An 18,104-nucleotide genomic window follows, 5' to 3' on the forward strand; every position below is an offset into this window, starting at 1 on the left:
TAATATATGCTTTTTGTAGAAAACTTCAAATATATAGGGGAGTATATAGAGGAAAATAAAAATCACCCACATTACCACTATCGAGAGATAACTCCTATTCATATTTTTATGGATATTCTTTTCCAGTCTTTTATTAGATGTGCATTTTACACAAATAGTCTTTTTTTTTTAGGTATACAATTTACACACATACCCAGACATACACAGATAACTAGGATGATGCTGTAGATGAAGTTTTGTATGTTGTTCTTTTATTTTACTATATTGTGAACAGTTTTAGTGAGGGACATTTGCTGTGTGAGACTGAGTACAAAATACAGTACGAGCGGAGTGTAATATCCTGACTTAAACCTTAAACCTTAAATGTAAATTGACACTTTGTTTGCCAAGTTTTGATAGAGTGGCAGATAGAGATTTTTTGGATCGACTGGAGCTGTCGTTTCTAGCACCTGCGAGGAGTTTGCAGCTTGTTTCTTCACTCCCCAAATATGATAAAAGATGATATTTTTCTTGCCTGTTATCAGTACCACTGCCACTTTAGCTACTCTGATAGCATCAAGGCCGATTGTCCTGTTAATATACGTAAAGGAATGAGTGATTAAAAAGCCATACCCTTGAGCGTAGAGCCACTGAGAAGTGTGCTGTCTGCTGGTACAGTTTCTTCTGTTATATGCATGTGGAACACTGTAGTTGTGGTGTTTGAAGATATGACAAACAGATTTTCTTACATCAGACATTTTCTTCTGAGGATTTCCTTGAATGGCTTCTAGAAAAAATACCATCTTTCTGTACGGTGATTAATGTATTTGGTCATTTGCCATATTTCTATATAAAGGTGTTTCATTAAAATGAGTATATGTAGTTCATTAAGTCAAATCCTGGCTTTATTTTTCTTTGCTTTTTATTTTTTTTTATTCATTAAGTCTTTCTAGAAGGACATGTATTTCAAGTGATGTGCTGGGCAAATTTGGTATTTATATTGTTTAACCTTCATGGTTACTTCATGAAGAGTGTATTATTATCCTGATTTTATATAAGGGGAATCTTGAGTTTAGGGAAGTCAAATTATTTGACCAGGAATCAGACAGCTAGTCTGTAGAAGAACTGGTATCACACCTTGGTTTCTGTGCAAAGTCATGCTTTTCTACTACATGCATTTCTGCTATATTGTGTTGCTTTATTTTTCTACTCTGATAACATGAATAGTGCAAAGTCATGCCGGCCAACGGACTTTTGTAGAGCTGCATTATTTTCATCCATTGTCATCTAGCATTCTGATACTCGTAAAAAGATAGCTGCCTGTTTTGTTAATTTCATAAAAATTCTATTAGTAATTTCACATTAGATGGTATAACTTCTTCCTCCTCTTTTTGGTAGGTTGGAGCAGGATGGATTGGAAAATGTAAGTCTCTTTTGGTTTTTGGTTTGCCATACATTATTTCCATATCTTTAAACCTGCATATCCAGGTAGAGCTGGGTAAAGACCTTGTCAAATGCCGAACCATTGGATTTAGTGCACGCATAATCAAACTCAAGCATTGTTATAGCAACAGGTCTTCTAAAACATGGAAGTTGTCCTGCAGGCCTGTGGTATTTTCAAGGATCTTTTCAGTTTTTTTCCTATTAGCAGTGCTTATTCAATATTTGTCCTGTCCTATTCAGAACTGGCTGTTTCTTCAGACAGCACAGTCTCTCTTTATATTGATGTTTGTCTTCCCATGTCTCCGGCACCCCACATGCTTGTTCAGCAGAGTAGTGAGTGGGAGGGAGGGCGTTTTTTTGAAGATGGGAAGAGCTCTGTCCTAGGCAAGTTCTCCAATTCTCTCAGTGATTCTTTTCTTCCTTGGAGCATGAGACATCAGAAGGAGACAGTGGGGAATCACACTGGACAGCTTTCTAGAAGAGAAATTGCAGCTGATTTATAGAAATTATTCTCCTTCAGCCCAACAGTAAATTCATCTGGCTTAAGTCCTCTTTTACCCCAGTTCTTAAACCTTGTGAGCTCCAAATTGGATAATTACTTTATGGTGTTTAAAAAAAATTGTGAACATTCCAATATCCCAATTCAAGTTTTCAGTTGGATGCTGGTATCAAAATTAATTGAATTATTTAAAACGCTGCCATTACTGGATGACATTGTTACAACATATTGTAGAATATCATTAATGACTGTTCTCTAAGTTATGAAGTAACTTATTCAAACATTTTTAAGTGTCTTATGACATCTTTTAAGAAAGGAAGATCAGTTGTTGCAATAAAAGCTGTATATGGGACTTTATCAATAAGAAATCTCTAGAAGCTTCTGTCATTCCCCAGGACAAATCTTCAATTTAGTAATCATCAAAGTCTGACCATTCTGTTTAAATAAGGTTCTGTTTATTCCTCAGGCTTTTTAAAAAAGACACAATGTTAAAAATTATCTTCATGGAATTTATGCAGCAATGATGATTTTTGTGAATCTGGGCAATCTAGTTGACTTCCCATGGACAAGGAGGAAGAGCAAAGGGAGGAAATGGGAGAATTATGTGGGGTTGTCTGATATATTAATTTGATTATCTGGAGTCTTTGGCCTGTTATCACCACTAGTTTTCAGTTTGCTATTCAACAAAGCTCTATTCTGTTCTGTTACCTTAAAGTGTATTATCTAAGTGATCTGTGGTGATGAAGACAGTCTTTTGGTGTGATTATATATAATTTAACTTTCTGATCCAGCATTTCATCCTACCTTTAGTAGTATCTGGCATAGTCAGAGGAGGGAGAGGTTTTCCCTTCAGCTTCAAATATTAGAAAAAGAAATTTGACATCCTAATGGGTTTGTTATTCTTTTAAAAAAAAATTTGTAGTAAAAATCTTTAGAAGTTAGAATCTTTTTTCCAAATTCCATTTTTCTTGAAGTTAAAAAAAAAAATTCAGGGGACTCATGAATTCTGCTTTCTGTCTCCCTCTTAAACTATGTGTTCAGTATCTTAGTTTTGTTTCTATAACCAGTACGATGGGAGCGGACCCTTGGAGCCATTGTAAGACAGAGGACTCAGCCAATGACTCCTGAGGCGGTGAAGGCTAACTGGACGAAGATCTGTGACTTTGATAATGCCACCAAGCCTCAGAGAATTCAAGGTAAAGAGTCCCAAGTCAGTTCAGTCCTGGTTGGGGAATCAGAGGCAACAAAGCATTCTCTTCTCTTATGGAATTGTCTTCTTAATTGTGATAACTTAGATGCTCAAATCATCTAGCGCACATTTTCTGCTCCAGTAGGTATTAGAACTCTCCAATTTAAGGTATGTGTGTTACTCCCACTGTCAGTTTTTCAGTTTTCTTATGATCCTGATTTTTTGGTATATGTGTGATTGAGGGGATGGTAGGAGGTGTTTACCCATTTGTGCTCAATGCATCTATTCCCCATCTGGTGGTTGGTTTCAAAGTCTTGCCTTATCTAATCACATGCTCCTTATCTGACCTGATTTTTCTTTATTTCCCCAAAAGTTTATTTAAGTCCTATATTATTTAGGCTTAGGTCTTTTCACTCTAGTGAATAGATTTTGCTTTGTTTTAGCACTTTGTCTTTGCTACTGTTTCTCTGCCTTTCTAAGATGCCTCTTATTCCTTTTATCACCTCTGCTAATCTCGGTGCTTCTTTAGAAAAACTCAAGCCCCAGGTGTTCAACAAAACCTCCCCAGATATTCTGGGCTTCATTGATCTCTTTCTTAGCTGAACTCTTACAACTTGAGCGTCTAATCATGACTGCTTTCCACTGCTTTTGTTTCATAAGTGTGTGGTTTCTTAGCTGCATAATAAGTTCCTTTGGAGGCAGAGAATGTATCTTGTATGTCCTTTTGTATTTGGTGCTAGTATAGTGCTGAACTCATAGAAAGGATTTAGTAAATGCTTGTTACCTTGAATTATTGAATCATCTATGATATGCCACAGGAAGAGATGGCCAATAAAAGTCACATTATTTTTTCTAGTATAACTCATATATGTATATAGTATATGAAATTTAAAGGACCTTTCTGGGAAGGATCATGAATCAGGATTATTTTACAGAAAAATCTTTTTTTTTCCCCTTCCTAGTATTATATTTAATGTTTGATAGAAGAATATATCTGAAAAATGACTGTTCTTTTTTTTTTTTAATCCCAATGTTACTTTCCTGTCTGCTGGTACACTCACTGAAATTTTCATTGTACTTTTCTCAATCAGAGGATAACATGATTGTTATGTCATTAGCGGTAGCATTTTCTGTATTCTTATTTTAGATATTTGAGAGAAATTTAGTCTCCGAATAGCAGTCACCTATCAGTGAAAATTAGGAAAAGGAAAAAGCAAGAAATATCTTAAAAACTCTTCTCTGAGGTCAGAATTCTATTTTATTACCTTAAAAGTATTAGACTAATATAAAGAAAAAGCTAACAATGAATTATATAGTTATAAATGAAAAGATACCCCTAGTATTTGAAGTACATTTAGAAAAAAAATCTTACACTTTCTGTAGAATCACGACTTTCCAAGCACCCATTTTATCATTCTCATTTTACAGATGATGGAACTAAATCCCAGAAAAGCTGAGTAAGTGGCCCAAGCTTTCTCAGTGTTTGAGCCAGGAGTTAACTCAGGTGGTCTGTCTTTGAGTGCAGTACCGCCAGCCTGTACCGAGGTTACTTTCAGTTAAATAGTCTCCCATCTAGGCAGCAGCCTAAATGGGGTGGTAAGAGGAGGATTGGTAGGCAAGAAACCTACCTAGTGTCACCAGGAATGGCAGAGAGCCCTGGTCATCTCACATTCTGTAGTTTAGTTATAGTTTTTGTCTGAGTTTAGAAGGAGGCCCATATATCTAAGGTTTGTTAGAAAGGTCCCAGAGCTTTTGGAACGTTATGGCATATGTGGATACTCTGTGAATCTCCTTTATTAACCTTTTAGACCCCAGAATAGCAGCCTCTGAATTCTGTCCGTAGTCACTAGTCATAACGGTGGTTTTCTCTGGAAGAATTTTCAGTAATATTTCCTGAGCAGTTACCTGTACAGAGACCTGGGGGGTAATCTTGACATTGTTGCATCCTGGAGGAGGAGTGATGGTGGGGAGAGAAGGAAAATTAGTTGTCCCTCCACCAGATGGAAATGGCACATCTGTGGACAAGGATCCGACTTTACAGAGTTGTAAAATCACTCAAAGACTTTGCAAAGCTCAGAGCCTCTTTGGAATCATAACGTGGAGAGAGTATGTTGGAAACACCCAGTTATCTTTGGTCTATTCAGAGTCTTTCACGATTTTTTCCTGCAATAGCCTGACATCATACAGTCAGTTCATGAATGCCGGCGAAGGTTCTGCAGCAGGCTTGCTGGATGTTATAGGAATGATTGTCTAAAGCATTGTAGCTTTTCTTAGTCACGTCTGTAACAAAAGCTTTTTTTTTTTTTTTTTTTTTCCTGGAAATAGCTTACATTTATTTGGATTTCACCAGGAGAATATTACCTCTTTAGGATATTTGAAAGATGATGCTTTTATGATCTTTATGTAATAAGTTTACCAAAGCACTCTGTCTTATTTAAATTCCAGTGATCCTAAAGAGAAAATTCAATTCGTTCATCCTTATTTATCCTGAAGTTGATTGACTTGAATCATTCATGATTTAAAATTTTTTTCAGTAGAAATGAAATATAGTTCAACTATATAGGAAAAATCTGGAAGTTTGTCCTGTAGGTCACTATTTAAATAGCACTGTAAAATAACTGGCTAGATATTTCACATATGCAAATACTCTTCCCACACCATAGTGGGACTGATTTTTCTTTTAAGTAATTTTTATTGGAGTATAGTTGATTTACAATGTTGTGTTAGTTCCTGCTGTATAGCAAAGTGAATCCATTATACATATACATATATCCACTGTTTTTTAGATTCTTTTCCCGTATAGGTCATTATAGAGTATTGAGTAGAGTTCCCTGTGCTATACAGTAGGTTCTTATTAGTTATCTGTTTTATATATAGTAGTGTGTATATGTCAATCCCAGTCTCCCAATTTATCCCTCCCTTTCTCCCTCTCACTTGGTAACCATAAGTATGTTTTCTACATCTATAACTCTGTTTCTGTTATGTAAATAAGTTCATTTGTACCATTTTTTTAGATTCTACATATAAGTGATATCATAGATATTTGTCTTTCTCCTTCTGACTTAACTTCACTCAGTATGACAATCTCTAGGTCCATCCATGTCACTGCAAATGGCATTATTTCATTCTTTTTTTATGGCTGAGTAATATTCTATTGTATATATGTAGCACATCTTTATCCATTCGTCTGTTGATGGAAAAAAGCATTATTATTGTTATTTATTCCTTTTTTTAGAATCAATTGGCGGTATAATTGAAGCTCTAAATAAAATAGATTCAGATGGAGGAGTTTCGGCAAATCATACCAGTAATGTGACATCAACAGCTACATCAGGATTTGTAAGTGGAAGAAAAAGCCTAACGCTTTGCCTTCTCTGGAGACTTTTTTCTTTTCTTTCCTTTTTTTCTTTTTTCTTTTCTTTTATGCAAAAAATGCTTTTCCAAGCTATTGATTTATTGTTAAATAGGAAAGGTGAGTGACCATAAAATTTTATAGAACATGTACTGAATGTTTATAAAATTTGAATGAACATAAAGCTAAAATATTAAATGTAACTTTTACTTTCTCTTCTTCAGTGTAATAAACAAGTGTTTTTTTTGTTTTTTGGAGCATTTTTGATAATCGTCCTTCAGTCACTTTCTAACTCTTTAGAAAAGGATATTTAACTTAGTGCCTCTTTTGAGTCATTTATTTTAAGGAAAAGCATTGATAGGTTGTATTTTGGAAATATTTCAACATGGCTGCAAGTAAAAAGTCTTCCATTGTGTCAGAAATTCTAATAGAGCTGTGGTTATTGCTCTTGTGAAGTTTGCTGATTAACTCTCTCCAGTACTTCTTTTTTTAAAAAAAAATTATAGTGCATAAATAATAAGAAATAAGTCATTTGACACATTCAGTTGTGGTGTTTTGTGACTTAGGGGAGACATAGTGATGAAATAAACAATCTAATTGTAACCCTGAGAATATGATCAGTTTATAAATGTGATTTTACTTTAGAGCAGGGGTTGGCAAACTTTTTTGGTAAAGGGCCAGATGGTAAATATTTTAGGCTTTATGGACCACGTACTGTTTCTGACACATAATCTTCTTTTTCTTTTTTTAGACCACTCTTAAAAAAATGTAAAAACCATTCTTAATTCTCAGCTGTTGTTTGCTGACTCTTGCTTTAGAATGAAAGTGATCAAAAATTGGACATGATTCTTTTATAACCTAACATATGCTTCACAAATTAGCTAGGCATGTCATCACTAAATAGAAAAATACAATATCCAATTAGATAAAGGACAGTCCTGGGTAGGAGCTTACGGTAAAATCTAATTATAACCAAAACCATTATGAGGGAGTCTGATTTACAAGCATTAAGCAGTGTTTTGCTCATCTGTTTATACTGACTTTTATAAAATAGATCTTATAGAGCCATTCATTATCCCTGTTTATAATAAGTTTTTTATTTTTTGTAATTTTGAGTATCTAACAGTCACTGTATTAATAGGCTTTTCCATCAGCAGAGACAGGAAAGTTGAAAATGAGATGTACTATCTGTTAGCAAGAAGCGGGCAAGAAAAAAGTACTTATTTGTAAATGAGGTCTTTTTCCATACATTATAATTGATTTTATTTAAAAAATATAGTGAAACAATTATGATACCCTATCAGATTTACTAAAATGACATTCTATTCACAAAGCTAAGTATGTAGCAGTTAATAGTTTTGAAAAGTCAGAAATTTAAAGATTTGACAAGAATATCAGTGAAAAAAATAACTTTCTACAATTGTTCCATAGGCTGGAGCTATTGGCCATAAACTTCCTCCATTTTCTTCTTCTTATACGGAACTGGACACTATTATGTATGCCCTTGGAGTGGGAGCATCTATCAAGGAACCGAAAGATTTGAAATTTATTTATGAAGGGAGTTCTGATTTCTCCTGTTTGCCTACCTTCGGAGTTATTCTAGCTCAGAAATCTATAATGGGTGGAGGATTAGCAGAGATTCCTGGGCTCTCAGTCAACTTGGCAAAGGTATGCATAATAAGAAACCTTTATTTTGCTCTTCTTCTCTTTCTTTAAATATGATTGGTAAATGTCACATGCTGTGTGTGTGTGTGTGTGTGTGTGTGTGTGTGTGTGTGTGTGTGTATGGTGTCTTAATACAATAGTTTATAGTGGTTGATTCAAGGATAAAGATTTAGCATGTCTTTTGATTTTTCTTAAAAAGAAAAAAAGGGTAGAGAGTTAGTTGAAAAGGCAAGCAAAAAGAAGACAACAATAATTATGTACAGTCCATAACCCTGGCATAATATTATTAATTCTCTCTCTGCCATTACATGCTATTTGACCAAGGGTAAATAACTTCTCTAAGCTTCAGTTTCCTTATCTATAAAGTGGGTATGATAATCCTTACCTGACGATAGTGATGAAGGAGCAAGAGTGAAGACTATTTGAAGCAGAGAGAACAGGTGTAAAAGGCCCCGAGGCAGTATTTACTTACCTTGTTTTTGGAACAGCAAGGGGGTTGATACAGCTATAGAATGAGCAAGGGGGCAGTGGTAGGAGAAGAGGGCCTTGTAGTCATCATAAGAATTTCACCTCATACTCTGATTAACATGGGAGGCCATTTGTAGTGCTTTGAACTGAGGAGTGGTATGATCTGGCTATGTTCACTCACAGGCTCATTTTTGCTCCTCTGTGGAGAATAGATTTATGGGAGCCAAGCATGGAAGCAGGGAAAACAGTTTGGAGTTGATTATGGTAATTCCAGCACTAGTCTGGATATGCATGGAAAGAAAGAGGAGTCAAGGAGGAAGGTTTTTGGTCAGGTTAACTGGGATGATATATATGCATATATATACCCATATATTTAGAATTAATTATGTGCAGTGTATTTAACATGTATAGTAGTTACATATGATATATTACTATGTATAATAAAATAGATATATACAGTTACTTTAAGGTGGGGATGATCAGGAGTTGGTTTTGGACAGATTTGAGATGCCTATTATACATTCAAGTGGAGATGCACAGTGGGCAGTTAAATATGTGAGTTTAGAGTTTGCGGGGGAGGCCCTACTGGGATTCGTAGCATTTAAGTGAGATTTAAAGACATGAGGCTGGGTGAAATCACCCATGTGTGAATGTAAGTAGAGAAAAGCCTGAGTTTGGTGAGAGGTGAGAGGTGGAAGAGATGAGGAGGAGTGAGCAAGAGAGACTGGGAAGGAGTGGCTGGTTAGGTATGAGGCGTATCAGGAGAGTGTGGTATTTGAGAAGCAAAGTGAATAAATGGTTTCAAGAAGGGAGGAGCAAACAATTGTGAGAAGGCTTTGGGGTTATTTTATTTCTCGAAGTGAGGGTCAGGCCATGAGTCCAGTTGATAACTGTTGAATCGTAGACTTTTGAACTGATTTCTGTGATTTTGACTGATTGGAGAACCCATTTACTGGAGGATCGATTAGCTCATTGCTGCTCTGAGTCTATGAGAATCTACGGTTATTTTATTAAAGTATTCGATGAAGTTGGGAGGGAGGCAAGAAATAGATGCCAGGCAGTTTGTTGTTTTAGTCACTCTCCCATGGTATTTGTTGCATACAGTTCTTCTGTTTGGGTAATGTCAGTACAAACAATTAAAGTAAATGTTTCAGAATTCTTCCTCAGAGTTGGAAGGAGTTGGAAATCATGAATAGTGTTCAAAATCTGTCACTGGGAATGATAGCCGTCTTGGGATTTGAATCCCAGTCTTCCTAACCTTGAGCTTCCAGGTCGTATGATAGTGAGGCAGTCCTTCATTTGTCCTCCCATCACTACCCTCACCCCTTTTCTTTTTCCCTTCTGGGTTCTGAGGAAGACTGGGAATTAAACTGTCCCATAGCAGTTGAGTGTGGTCATTCGGATATATGGGTCAGGTTTTGTTTTTACTGTCCTATTGTATTCCTACATATATTTTTATATTCTTGCTTTGATACATTGAAGTCAAGTGGCTCTGATGTTGCACGGGGTTTTTAGTATTTACTCTTACACTAAGGAAATGTTGACATTGGCAGTGCTTTTACTTGAATGTGGTTGTAAGATTTATATTAATGTTTTGGTTGTGTCATTTGTATTTGGCAGGTGTGACCTGAAATTACTTTACTAGTACTGACCTATTTGTTCATTTTTATTCAATAAATATTTATTGGATACCTGCTGTGTTCCAGGCGCAGTGACGAGCACTGGAAATACGCCTAGTTTAGTGTCTCCATTGGCAAATAATCCACAGTTATCAGTCAACAAAAATTTATGAATGTCAAGAAAGAACACAAATGTATCTTTTCTATTCTACAGAGCTGACAGTATTTAGATTGGGGGACTGATTATTTCTGAATCATATAATTAAGAAGTGGGAGCCAAATTGAGACAGATAGTTTGGGGGAAGTAGTCACGTGAACGTGTGGACAGTGAAATGCCACTTGTGATTAGCGGTATCCACAGAAGAAGCTGTGGAAAAAGAAAGTCTACTAATAAAATTTTGCTTACCCTAACGTAGGTTCTTCATGGGGAGCAGTACTTGGAGTTATATAAACCACTTCCCAGAGCAGGTGAGTTCTTGATCGTTTTATTTTCTGACTAACCTTCCAAACTGTGTCAATGTGTTAAACTGGCATAGAGCAACCTAAATAAACTATATTATAAGTTATTTATGTGCATGTCAGCCATTAGAGTAGATTGATGTTAACTAGTACCTATTTTGGTTGCCTTAAACTTTGTCCTATTTGAATAGTCTTATTTAATAAATTACTTCAAAATACTAAACATCTGGTCAACAATTGAAAGGAGCATATTCTGTGAGTGTCCTAAACTTAGTGATTGTGTATAATCAGTTATGATTCCCATGAATATGATTCTTCATTCTTTTCTCAGGTATTTGTGTTGGTACTGATTTTCATAAAGCAAACAATGTTAAAAGATACAGAATGTCTTGTAATTAACTTTTTTCTATTTTCTTTTAGAGTAAGTAAAACCAAGGCTGTCTTAATAATCAGTTTATTTTTCTTAATAATATCTTACTTGTTCAGTAAATCTTCTCATTATCTTTTCACTTTACTTTGATATGTTTGTTTTATGTTGCTACCCTGATGTCAGAGTATTAATTATATACTGACCATGTAAGGTGGTAAAATAAAAAAAAAGTCTTTTTCATTTCACATTATATAATGTAGAGGTCAGCAAATAGCTAGAATTGTACTTTAATTTTTTTTGAGATTTTAATTAAAAAAAATTTGTATTGCTTAATGCTGAATAGTCCTGTTTCAGTGTTAGTGTTACTTGTTTCTGGTTGTTTTTGTAGTTCTTCCCTGTTTTTTTCTTCTTTTAGTTTTTTCCTTTGTGGTTTCATGCTTTTCTTTTGCTTGTGTTCCTTTCTCTTTTGTTTTTGTGTATCTGTTGTAGATTTTTGATTTGTGGTTACCATGGGGCTCATAGATGTTGATATATGACTCTATTTATTTGTTTTAAACCAGGTAGTCCCTTAAGTTCAAACACATTTTAAAAGCTCTACATTTTTTACTCGCTTCCCCCATACTTTGTGTTTTTTGTTTTTTTTTTTTAATTCATTAATTTTTATGGCTGTGTTGGGTCTTCGTTTCTGTGCAAGGGCTTTCTCTAGTTGTGGCAAGCGGGGGCCATTCCTCATCACGTTGCGCGGGCCTCTCACTATCGCGGCCTCTCTTGTTGTGGAGCACAGGCTCCAGACGCGCAGGCTCAGTAATTGTGGCTCACGGGCCCAGCTGCTCCGTGGCATGTGGGATCTTCCCAGACCAGGGCTCGAACCCGTGTCCCCTGCATTGGCAGGCAGATTCTCAACCACTGCGCCACCAGGGAAGCCCCCGTACTTTGTGTTTTTGATGTCATAGTTTACACCTTCATGTTTATCCCTTTACTGATTATTGTAGTTATATTTGATTTTACAATTTTTTGTGTTTTAGTCTTTGTACTAGCTTATTTAAGTGGTTGAGCCTCAGCCTTCCCTATATATTTGCCTTTACTAATGGGATTTTTTTCTTTTCTGTAGATACTTAACTCTTGTTATAGCTTTTTCTTTTCCACTTAGAGAAGACCCTTTAACATTTCTTTTAGGGTTCGTTTAGTATTGATGCTTATCCAAGAAGTTCTTTATCTCCCCTTCAATTCTGAAGGATAATCTTGCTGGGTAGAGTGTCCTAAGTTATAGGTTTTTCCCTTTCAGCACTTTAAATATACCATGCCACTCCCTTCTGGCCTGCAAAGTTTCTGCAGAACAATCAGCTGATAGCCTTATGGGCATTCCCTTGTATATGCTCTTTGTTTTTCTTTTGCTGCCTCTAGAATTCTCTCTTTAAGTTTTGCCATTTTTATTATGATATGTCTTGGTGCGAGTCTGTTTGGATTCATCTTGTTTGGGACCCTCTGTGTTTCCTGTACCTGGATATCTGTTTCCTTCTTCAGACTTGGGAAATTTCAGCCACAATTTCATTAAATATATTTTTACCCCCTTCTCCCTTTCTTCTCCTTCTGGGACCCCTATAATGGAATGTTGGTATGCATGATGTTACCCCAAAGATCCCTTAAAATGTTCTCATGTTTTTTTCTTTTTGCTGTTCTGATTGGGTGATTTCCATTTTCTATCTTCCAGATCACTTATGTGTTCTTCTGTATCACCTAGTGTGCTGTTAATTCCTTTTAGTGTGTTTTTCTTTTCAATTGTTGTATTCTTCAGTTCTGATTAGTTCTTTTTAGAATTTTCTCGTTCCTTGTTAAAACTCTCACTGTATTCGTCTATCCTTTTCCCTAACTCAGTTAGCATTTTTATTACTAATGCTTTGAATTCTTTATCTGGTAAATTGTTTATTTCTATTTCATTAGTTGTTTTTTTCAGGAGTTTTCTCTTGCTCTTTCAATGGAAACAGATTCCTCTGTCTTTTCATTTTGCTTGTCTATTTCTTTATCTATTGAAATTTGGTGAAATAGTTACCTACGGTGGTCTTGAAGGGGTGTTCTTTTGTGGGCGTGTCCCTATATGTATAGTCTGCGTGTGCCCAGTGGCATTGATGGGAGAGCTGAATTTGATGTGAGCACAATTTATGTCTTTTCCCAAGGTGTGCTGGCAGCTGTCATCTTGGTAGGGGGTGGGGCTGGAGATGGAGGGGTAGGGCCAAGCCAGATGTTAGGTAGAGCTTCCCCTCTGCTTAGTGGCTGTTACCCCACTATTTGGTGCGGGGGCAGGTCCCAAGTTGCTGGAGCAGAAGCCCTGAGGGTCGGGTCTGAGCTGGCTAAGTTTCCTTTAAGTGTGTGCTTTTCCCCGCTCCCAACACTGGCACCCTTACCCCAGAGGGGAGCAGTGGTGGAGCAAGAGGGGCTGGTGTGGGTAATCAGTGAGGGTCGGAGCATGGGTTTCGTTTGGTATGGCCACCGTCAGAGATCTGGGGCCCCTGTGCAGCCACCAGTAATGGCTGCCCCCTCGCTGCTCAGTGGCCACGTAGGGTTTGAACCTCCTCAGTGTCTCATGGCTGAGCCTTTTCCTCAATCATGGCAGCCCAGAGTGTGAAGCTGCGACACGAGGCACATGGTGCTGGTGTGTTCTCTCAGCTCAGGCTGGGGACCAGGGCAATCGTAGGAAACCAGTCAGCTACCCAAGTGGTTTCAGTCTGCCCTCTCTGCCCTGCCTCGGGGGCACGTAAGTGTTCACGTGCTCCCGGAGTCCAGGCTTCCCACAGCCCTCCTGTTAATCCCACTGGCCCTCCAACCAGGCAAGGGGACTCGTGTTCCCCTTGTTGGACACCAGGGCTGGGGCGCCCAATGTGTGGCTTGAACTGCTCACTCCCCAGGGAAGGTCTCTTCCCGTGTAATCTCCTTTTTCCTCTGAGTCCCCTCTCAGGGACACAGGTGCTGACCTGATCGCTTTTCTTCCCTTTCTACCCAATTACCGGTGGGTCTTTCTTATAGTCTTGGTTGTACAGGTCTTTCTGTTAGTCTGCACTTAGTTTTCAGTGAGAATTTTTCCACATGTAGATGTATTCTTGATGTGTTTGTCGGTGGGGAAGTGAGTTCCATGTCCTCCTGCTCCACCATCTCAGTTTGAGTCTTCAGTTTAGTGTTACAGCCTAAGTTTTCACACAGCCCTTGTTTTTTATCTGAGGCAGTGTGCAGTGTGTGGTCAGGTGAAGAAGTTGGGCTTTTATTTTAAAGACAATAGATAACCACTGAAGGACTGAAAGGAGAGAATTATATGATCAAACGTGGATTTTAGAAAGCATCAACTCTGGCTCATGTTTGTAATGCTTGGATTCTAAGGGAATGAGATAGAGAGAAGGAGATTTTGTAAGAGACTGTTGCAATAATCTAGGTTAGAGACCGTGGTTGATTGAATAGGATTGTGGGCATGAGGATGGATATAAGTGGAGAAATTATAGAGATATGTAGGGAGTGGGCTTGGTGTTTGACTGGATGTGGAGTTGATCACCTGAGGAGATCATCAGCAATTTGACAATTATTTATTGATTACTTCCTAACTTCTAAGCTTTCTGCTAGGGTTGTGAATAAATGGAGAATGGAAGCAAATCTGGACTCTGCCCTCACGGAGCATATAACCTAGCTGGTGGGGAGGGCAGCCAATAATCAAAAAGCCACACAAATAAATGTACACTTGCAACTATATGTGATAAACATTACAGATGAAACATATGTGATACCATTAGAACTTAAAATAGAAGGATTTGGCATAATCAGGTTGGTAATCAGGTTGACTTTGGGAAAAAATAACTTCAGACATAATAGGAGAGCATGTTTTAAAGTTGGTCAGAGTGGACATGCAGGTACCTAGTTAGAAGTCTGTTGTGGTAGTTCAAATGAAATGATGGTAGCTTAGGCTAAGGTGGTGGTGGAGAGATGGAGAGAAGTGGGAGAAGCAGAGAGAGATTTAGGAGGTGAAAGTGACAGCAATCTAGTTATCCTTAGCGTTTCTTTTACCATCTTTCACACCCAGGCAGGTACCAAGTTCTTTGATTCTCTCCCTTCAATACATTTAGAATCCTATTTCTGTCCCCCTCACTTCGACCACCATCATCTCTCACTTTCTAAGTGTTCTCTCTTCCTCCATTCTTTTTTTAAAGAGATTGGAGTTTATTTATTTATTTATTTTTGGCTGTGTTGGGTCTTCGTTTCTGTGCGAGGGCTTTCTCTAGTTGCGGCAAGCGGGGGCCACTCTTCATTGCGGTGCGCGGGCCTCTCACTATCGCGGCCTCTTGTGGAGCACAGGCTCCAGACGCGCAGGCTCAGTAGTTGTGGCTCACAGGCCTAGTTGCTCCGCGGCATGTGGGATCTTCCCAGACCAGGGCTCGAACCCGTGTCCCCTGCATTAGCAGGCAGATTCTCAACCACTGCGCCACCAGGGAAGCCCTCTGCCTCCGTTCTTGCTCCCTTCAGGTCTGCTTATCTCACTGCAGCCAGAATATTATTTGCAAAATGCAAGTGTATTTGTCACTTCCCTGTTAAAAACCCCAGATGGCTGTTCATAGACTTCAGGATGAAGTCAGAAACTTTTCATATAATTTAGCTCCTCCCAGTCTCTGCATACTCAAGTCTTGCCACATACTTAGACACTATTTTATGAGACAAGGGTCATGCTGAAGTTTCTGGCTTGGCAGTTGGGTGGATAGTACCATTCATTCGTATAGGGAACAAAAGAGAAAAACAGGTTGGAGAAAAAGATTATGAGTTCACTCCCAAATAATTGTTAATCCATCAAGACATTACCAGTTAAATAATGGAACAGCCCCTAAAAGAACAGAGTAGTTAGAAAGAGACACTGTCTAACTGAAGCCTGTAGAGATTTGAGAAGGAGTGGGGTAGATGGTGTTGGCTGTATGCTTAACAAGTGTTCATTGAATGATTGAAAATTGTTACTTTTTACAACCTAATTTATCAGAATTATTGATGTTTCAAATTTGGTGACTCAGGTATTCTGATTGCTTTTAATGTTTATGATTCAACATTATATTGAAAATTATTCTAAATCATGATTTTTTAGTTTTGCTGAACTTACAGTGGAAGTTATGTTAATTTCTCTCATGTCTTCATATAACTTATGGTCTTTAAAAACAGTCTCCTTATTTATTTATTTATTATTTATTATTTTACTTTCCATTTTTAGGAAAATTAAAATGTGAAGCAATTGTTGCTGACGTCCTGGATAAAGGATCCGGTTTAATAATTCTTATGGATGGTAACTCATTTCTAGTTCTTATAATAATATTGTTAGATTCATAGGCTTTATATGTAACATAATACTTTATCACAGAAGTTGATTAATAAGTTTCTATTTATCTTCCAATTGTGAGAAAGCAAGATTAGTGTTCTAAAAATTCATAAGCTTTTTTAGAAAATAAGGGAGGAGGGGGTGGAGTAGATTGGGGTAGAGGTCCAGAGAGTGGGACATTTCAGGGGATTTGTAACAACATAACCAAAGCACAGAGGTGAGAAATGTGGCTGGTATAGCAAACATAGAGGAGAATTATGCTTCCTAGAGTATGTTTTTTGGCAGGAATGAATACATAGACTGCCCTCAGTTGATAATTAGGCTATGTTGTAGATACTCTTTTCTGTGTTAGCTCTTTGGAACTTCAAACGTATTTGACCCCTGAATCATTCTTATAAATATGGTAGTTAGGTTCTTAACCTTGCACATTCAAACCTATTGAACTTATAATGGGGTTTAAACACCATAGCCACATTTTATTTGCAGTGGAAAAAAAGATTATAGTAGTTTAATGAATGTTGAAATACTAGTAACTAAACATAAGGCAAAGATACATTGCTTAGAATTTATTTGTTTTAAAGTTTAAGAACAATAGAAATAGATAAACATTATAAAAAATTTTGGAAATAGCAGTGGAAAGTTTTTGTCTGGTATTTGGAATATAGGCTTTATCATTTTTGTTCTAAATACATAGGAGGTTATACTGAATATGTTGTTTTGGAACTTGCCTTGTTTTTACTTAATAATATATTGAGAACATTTTTAATGCTCTTAAATATTTTTCTACTACATTGTTTTTGTTAACTCATAGTTTACAAAGTAAACTATGTATTTCATCATAGACACATAGAACATGTGTCTGTTCTCTCTCTTTCCCTCTTCCTCCTTACCCCTCTTCTTTCTTTTTTAAGGTTTTGGTATTTTCTTACCATTCCAAATATTGGCTAACATTTGGCTGGAACTCTCCTGGTTTTCTTTTAGTCTTCTCACCATTCTACCAAATGTCTACCACAAAAAAGTTTTGCAGTAACCTTAGCTTTAATTTTTACTATTCTTTCTTGATCTACTCCATTTATTTAGCTATAGCTTGGTAATGGGTAATAATGTATTAGAATTTGTAGATAAAATGTAGATGAAATTAGATATCCAATTTTCTGTGTAATAAGGATAAAAGTCTTATTTTAAATGCAAATCACCATGACTTCCCTTATTTTTTGTTATAATTATATTTTTCCTTATTATACAATTCAAAATCATATTCCTAGTTTTATAGTGCTAGTGATTTAGGTGATGCTCAAACTGTCACCAGGAAAGTAGTCAGTAGAAAGAGGGACAGCTGTCTTTCATTCATTACTTGCTTACTTATTCACTAACTTGCTCAGTCACATCGTTTGTTCATTGATTTACTAATTAATTTAATACATATTTATTAGGTGCCTTTTCTGTCCCAATTACTATTCTAATTGCTGGGAATATGATGGTGAGCAAAAAAGCCATGATCCTGCCCTCCTGAAGCTTATACCTTCATTCTCACTTATTTCTTCTTTTACATTCCAGGCTCTATTGAGGACTTCAGCAGAATGTTTGAAAATTTGGGAGTGTGGTTATCTGTATTTTATTTTAATTTTTTAATTTTATTGAATTATTGAATTTTAGTGGATTTACAATGTTGTGTTAAATTCTGCTGTACAGCAAAGTGATTTAGTTATACATATATACATTCTTTTTC

The 18,104-nt window shown here is 36.8% G+C and overlaps 1 protein-coding gene across 12 annotated transcripts in view; it reads left to right on the forward strand.

Annotated features, from left to right (window-relative positions):
- HSD17B4 (hydroxysteroid 17-beta dehydrogenase 4) overlaps positions 1-18,104 on the forward strand; it is a 244,086-nt gene that overhangs the window by 75,598 nt on the left and 150,384 nt on the right. For all 12 annotated transcript variants that reach the window (XR_014239448.1, XR_014239449.1, XR_014239450.1 and 9 more), the window contains exons 10-15: positions 1,378-1,402; positions 2,989-3,117; positions 6,346-6,449; positions 7,894-8,130; positions 10,631-10,682; positions 16,271-16,342. Coding sequence is in view for 8 of the 12 variants with exons in the window: in XM_082376255.1 (XP_082232381.1) it covers positions 1,378-1,402; positions 2,989-3,117; positions 6,346-6,449; positions 7,894-8,130; positions 10,631-10,682; positions 16,271-16,342 (619 nt within the window). In the remaining 4 variants the exon portion in view is untranslated. The remainder of the gene's footprint in view (positions 1-1,377; positions 1,403-2,988; positions 3,118-6,345; positions 6,450-7,893; positions 8,131-10,630; positions 10,683-16,270; positions 16,343-18,104) is intronic.

The sequence above is a fragment of the Balaenoptera borealis genome, assembly GCF_965194805.1.
Source record: "Balaenoptera borealis genome assembly, chromosome: 2".
Classification (NCBI taxonomy): Eukaryota; Metazoa; Chordata; class Mammalia; order Artiodactyla; family Balaenopteridae; genus Balaenoptera; species Balaenoptera borealis.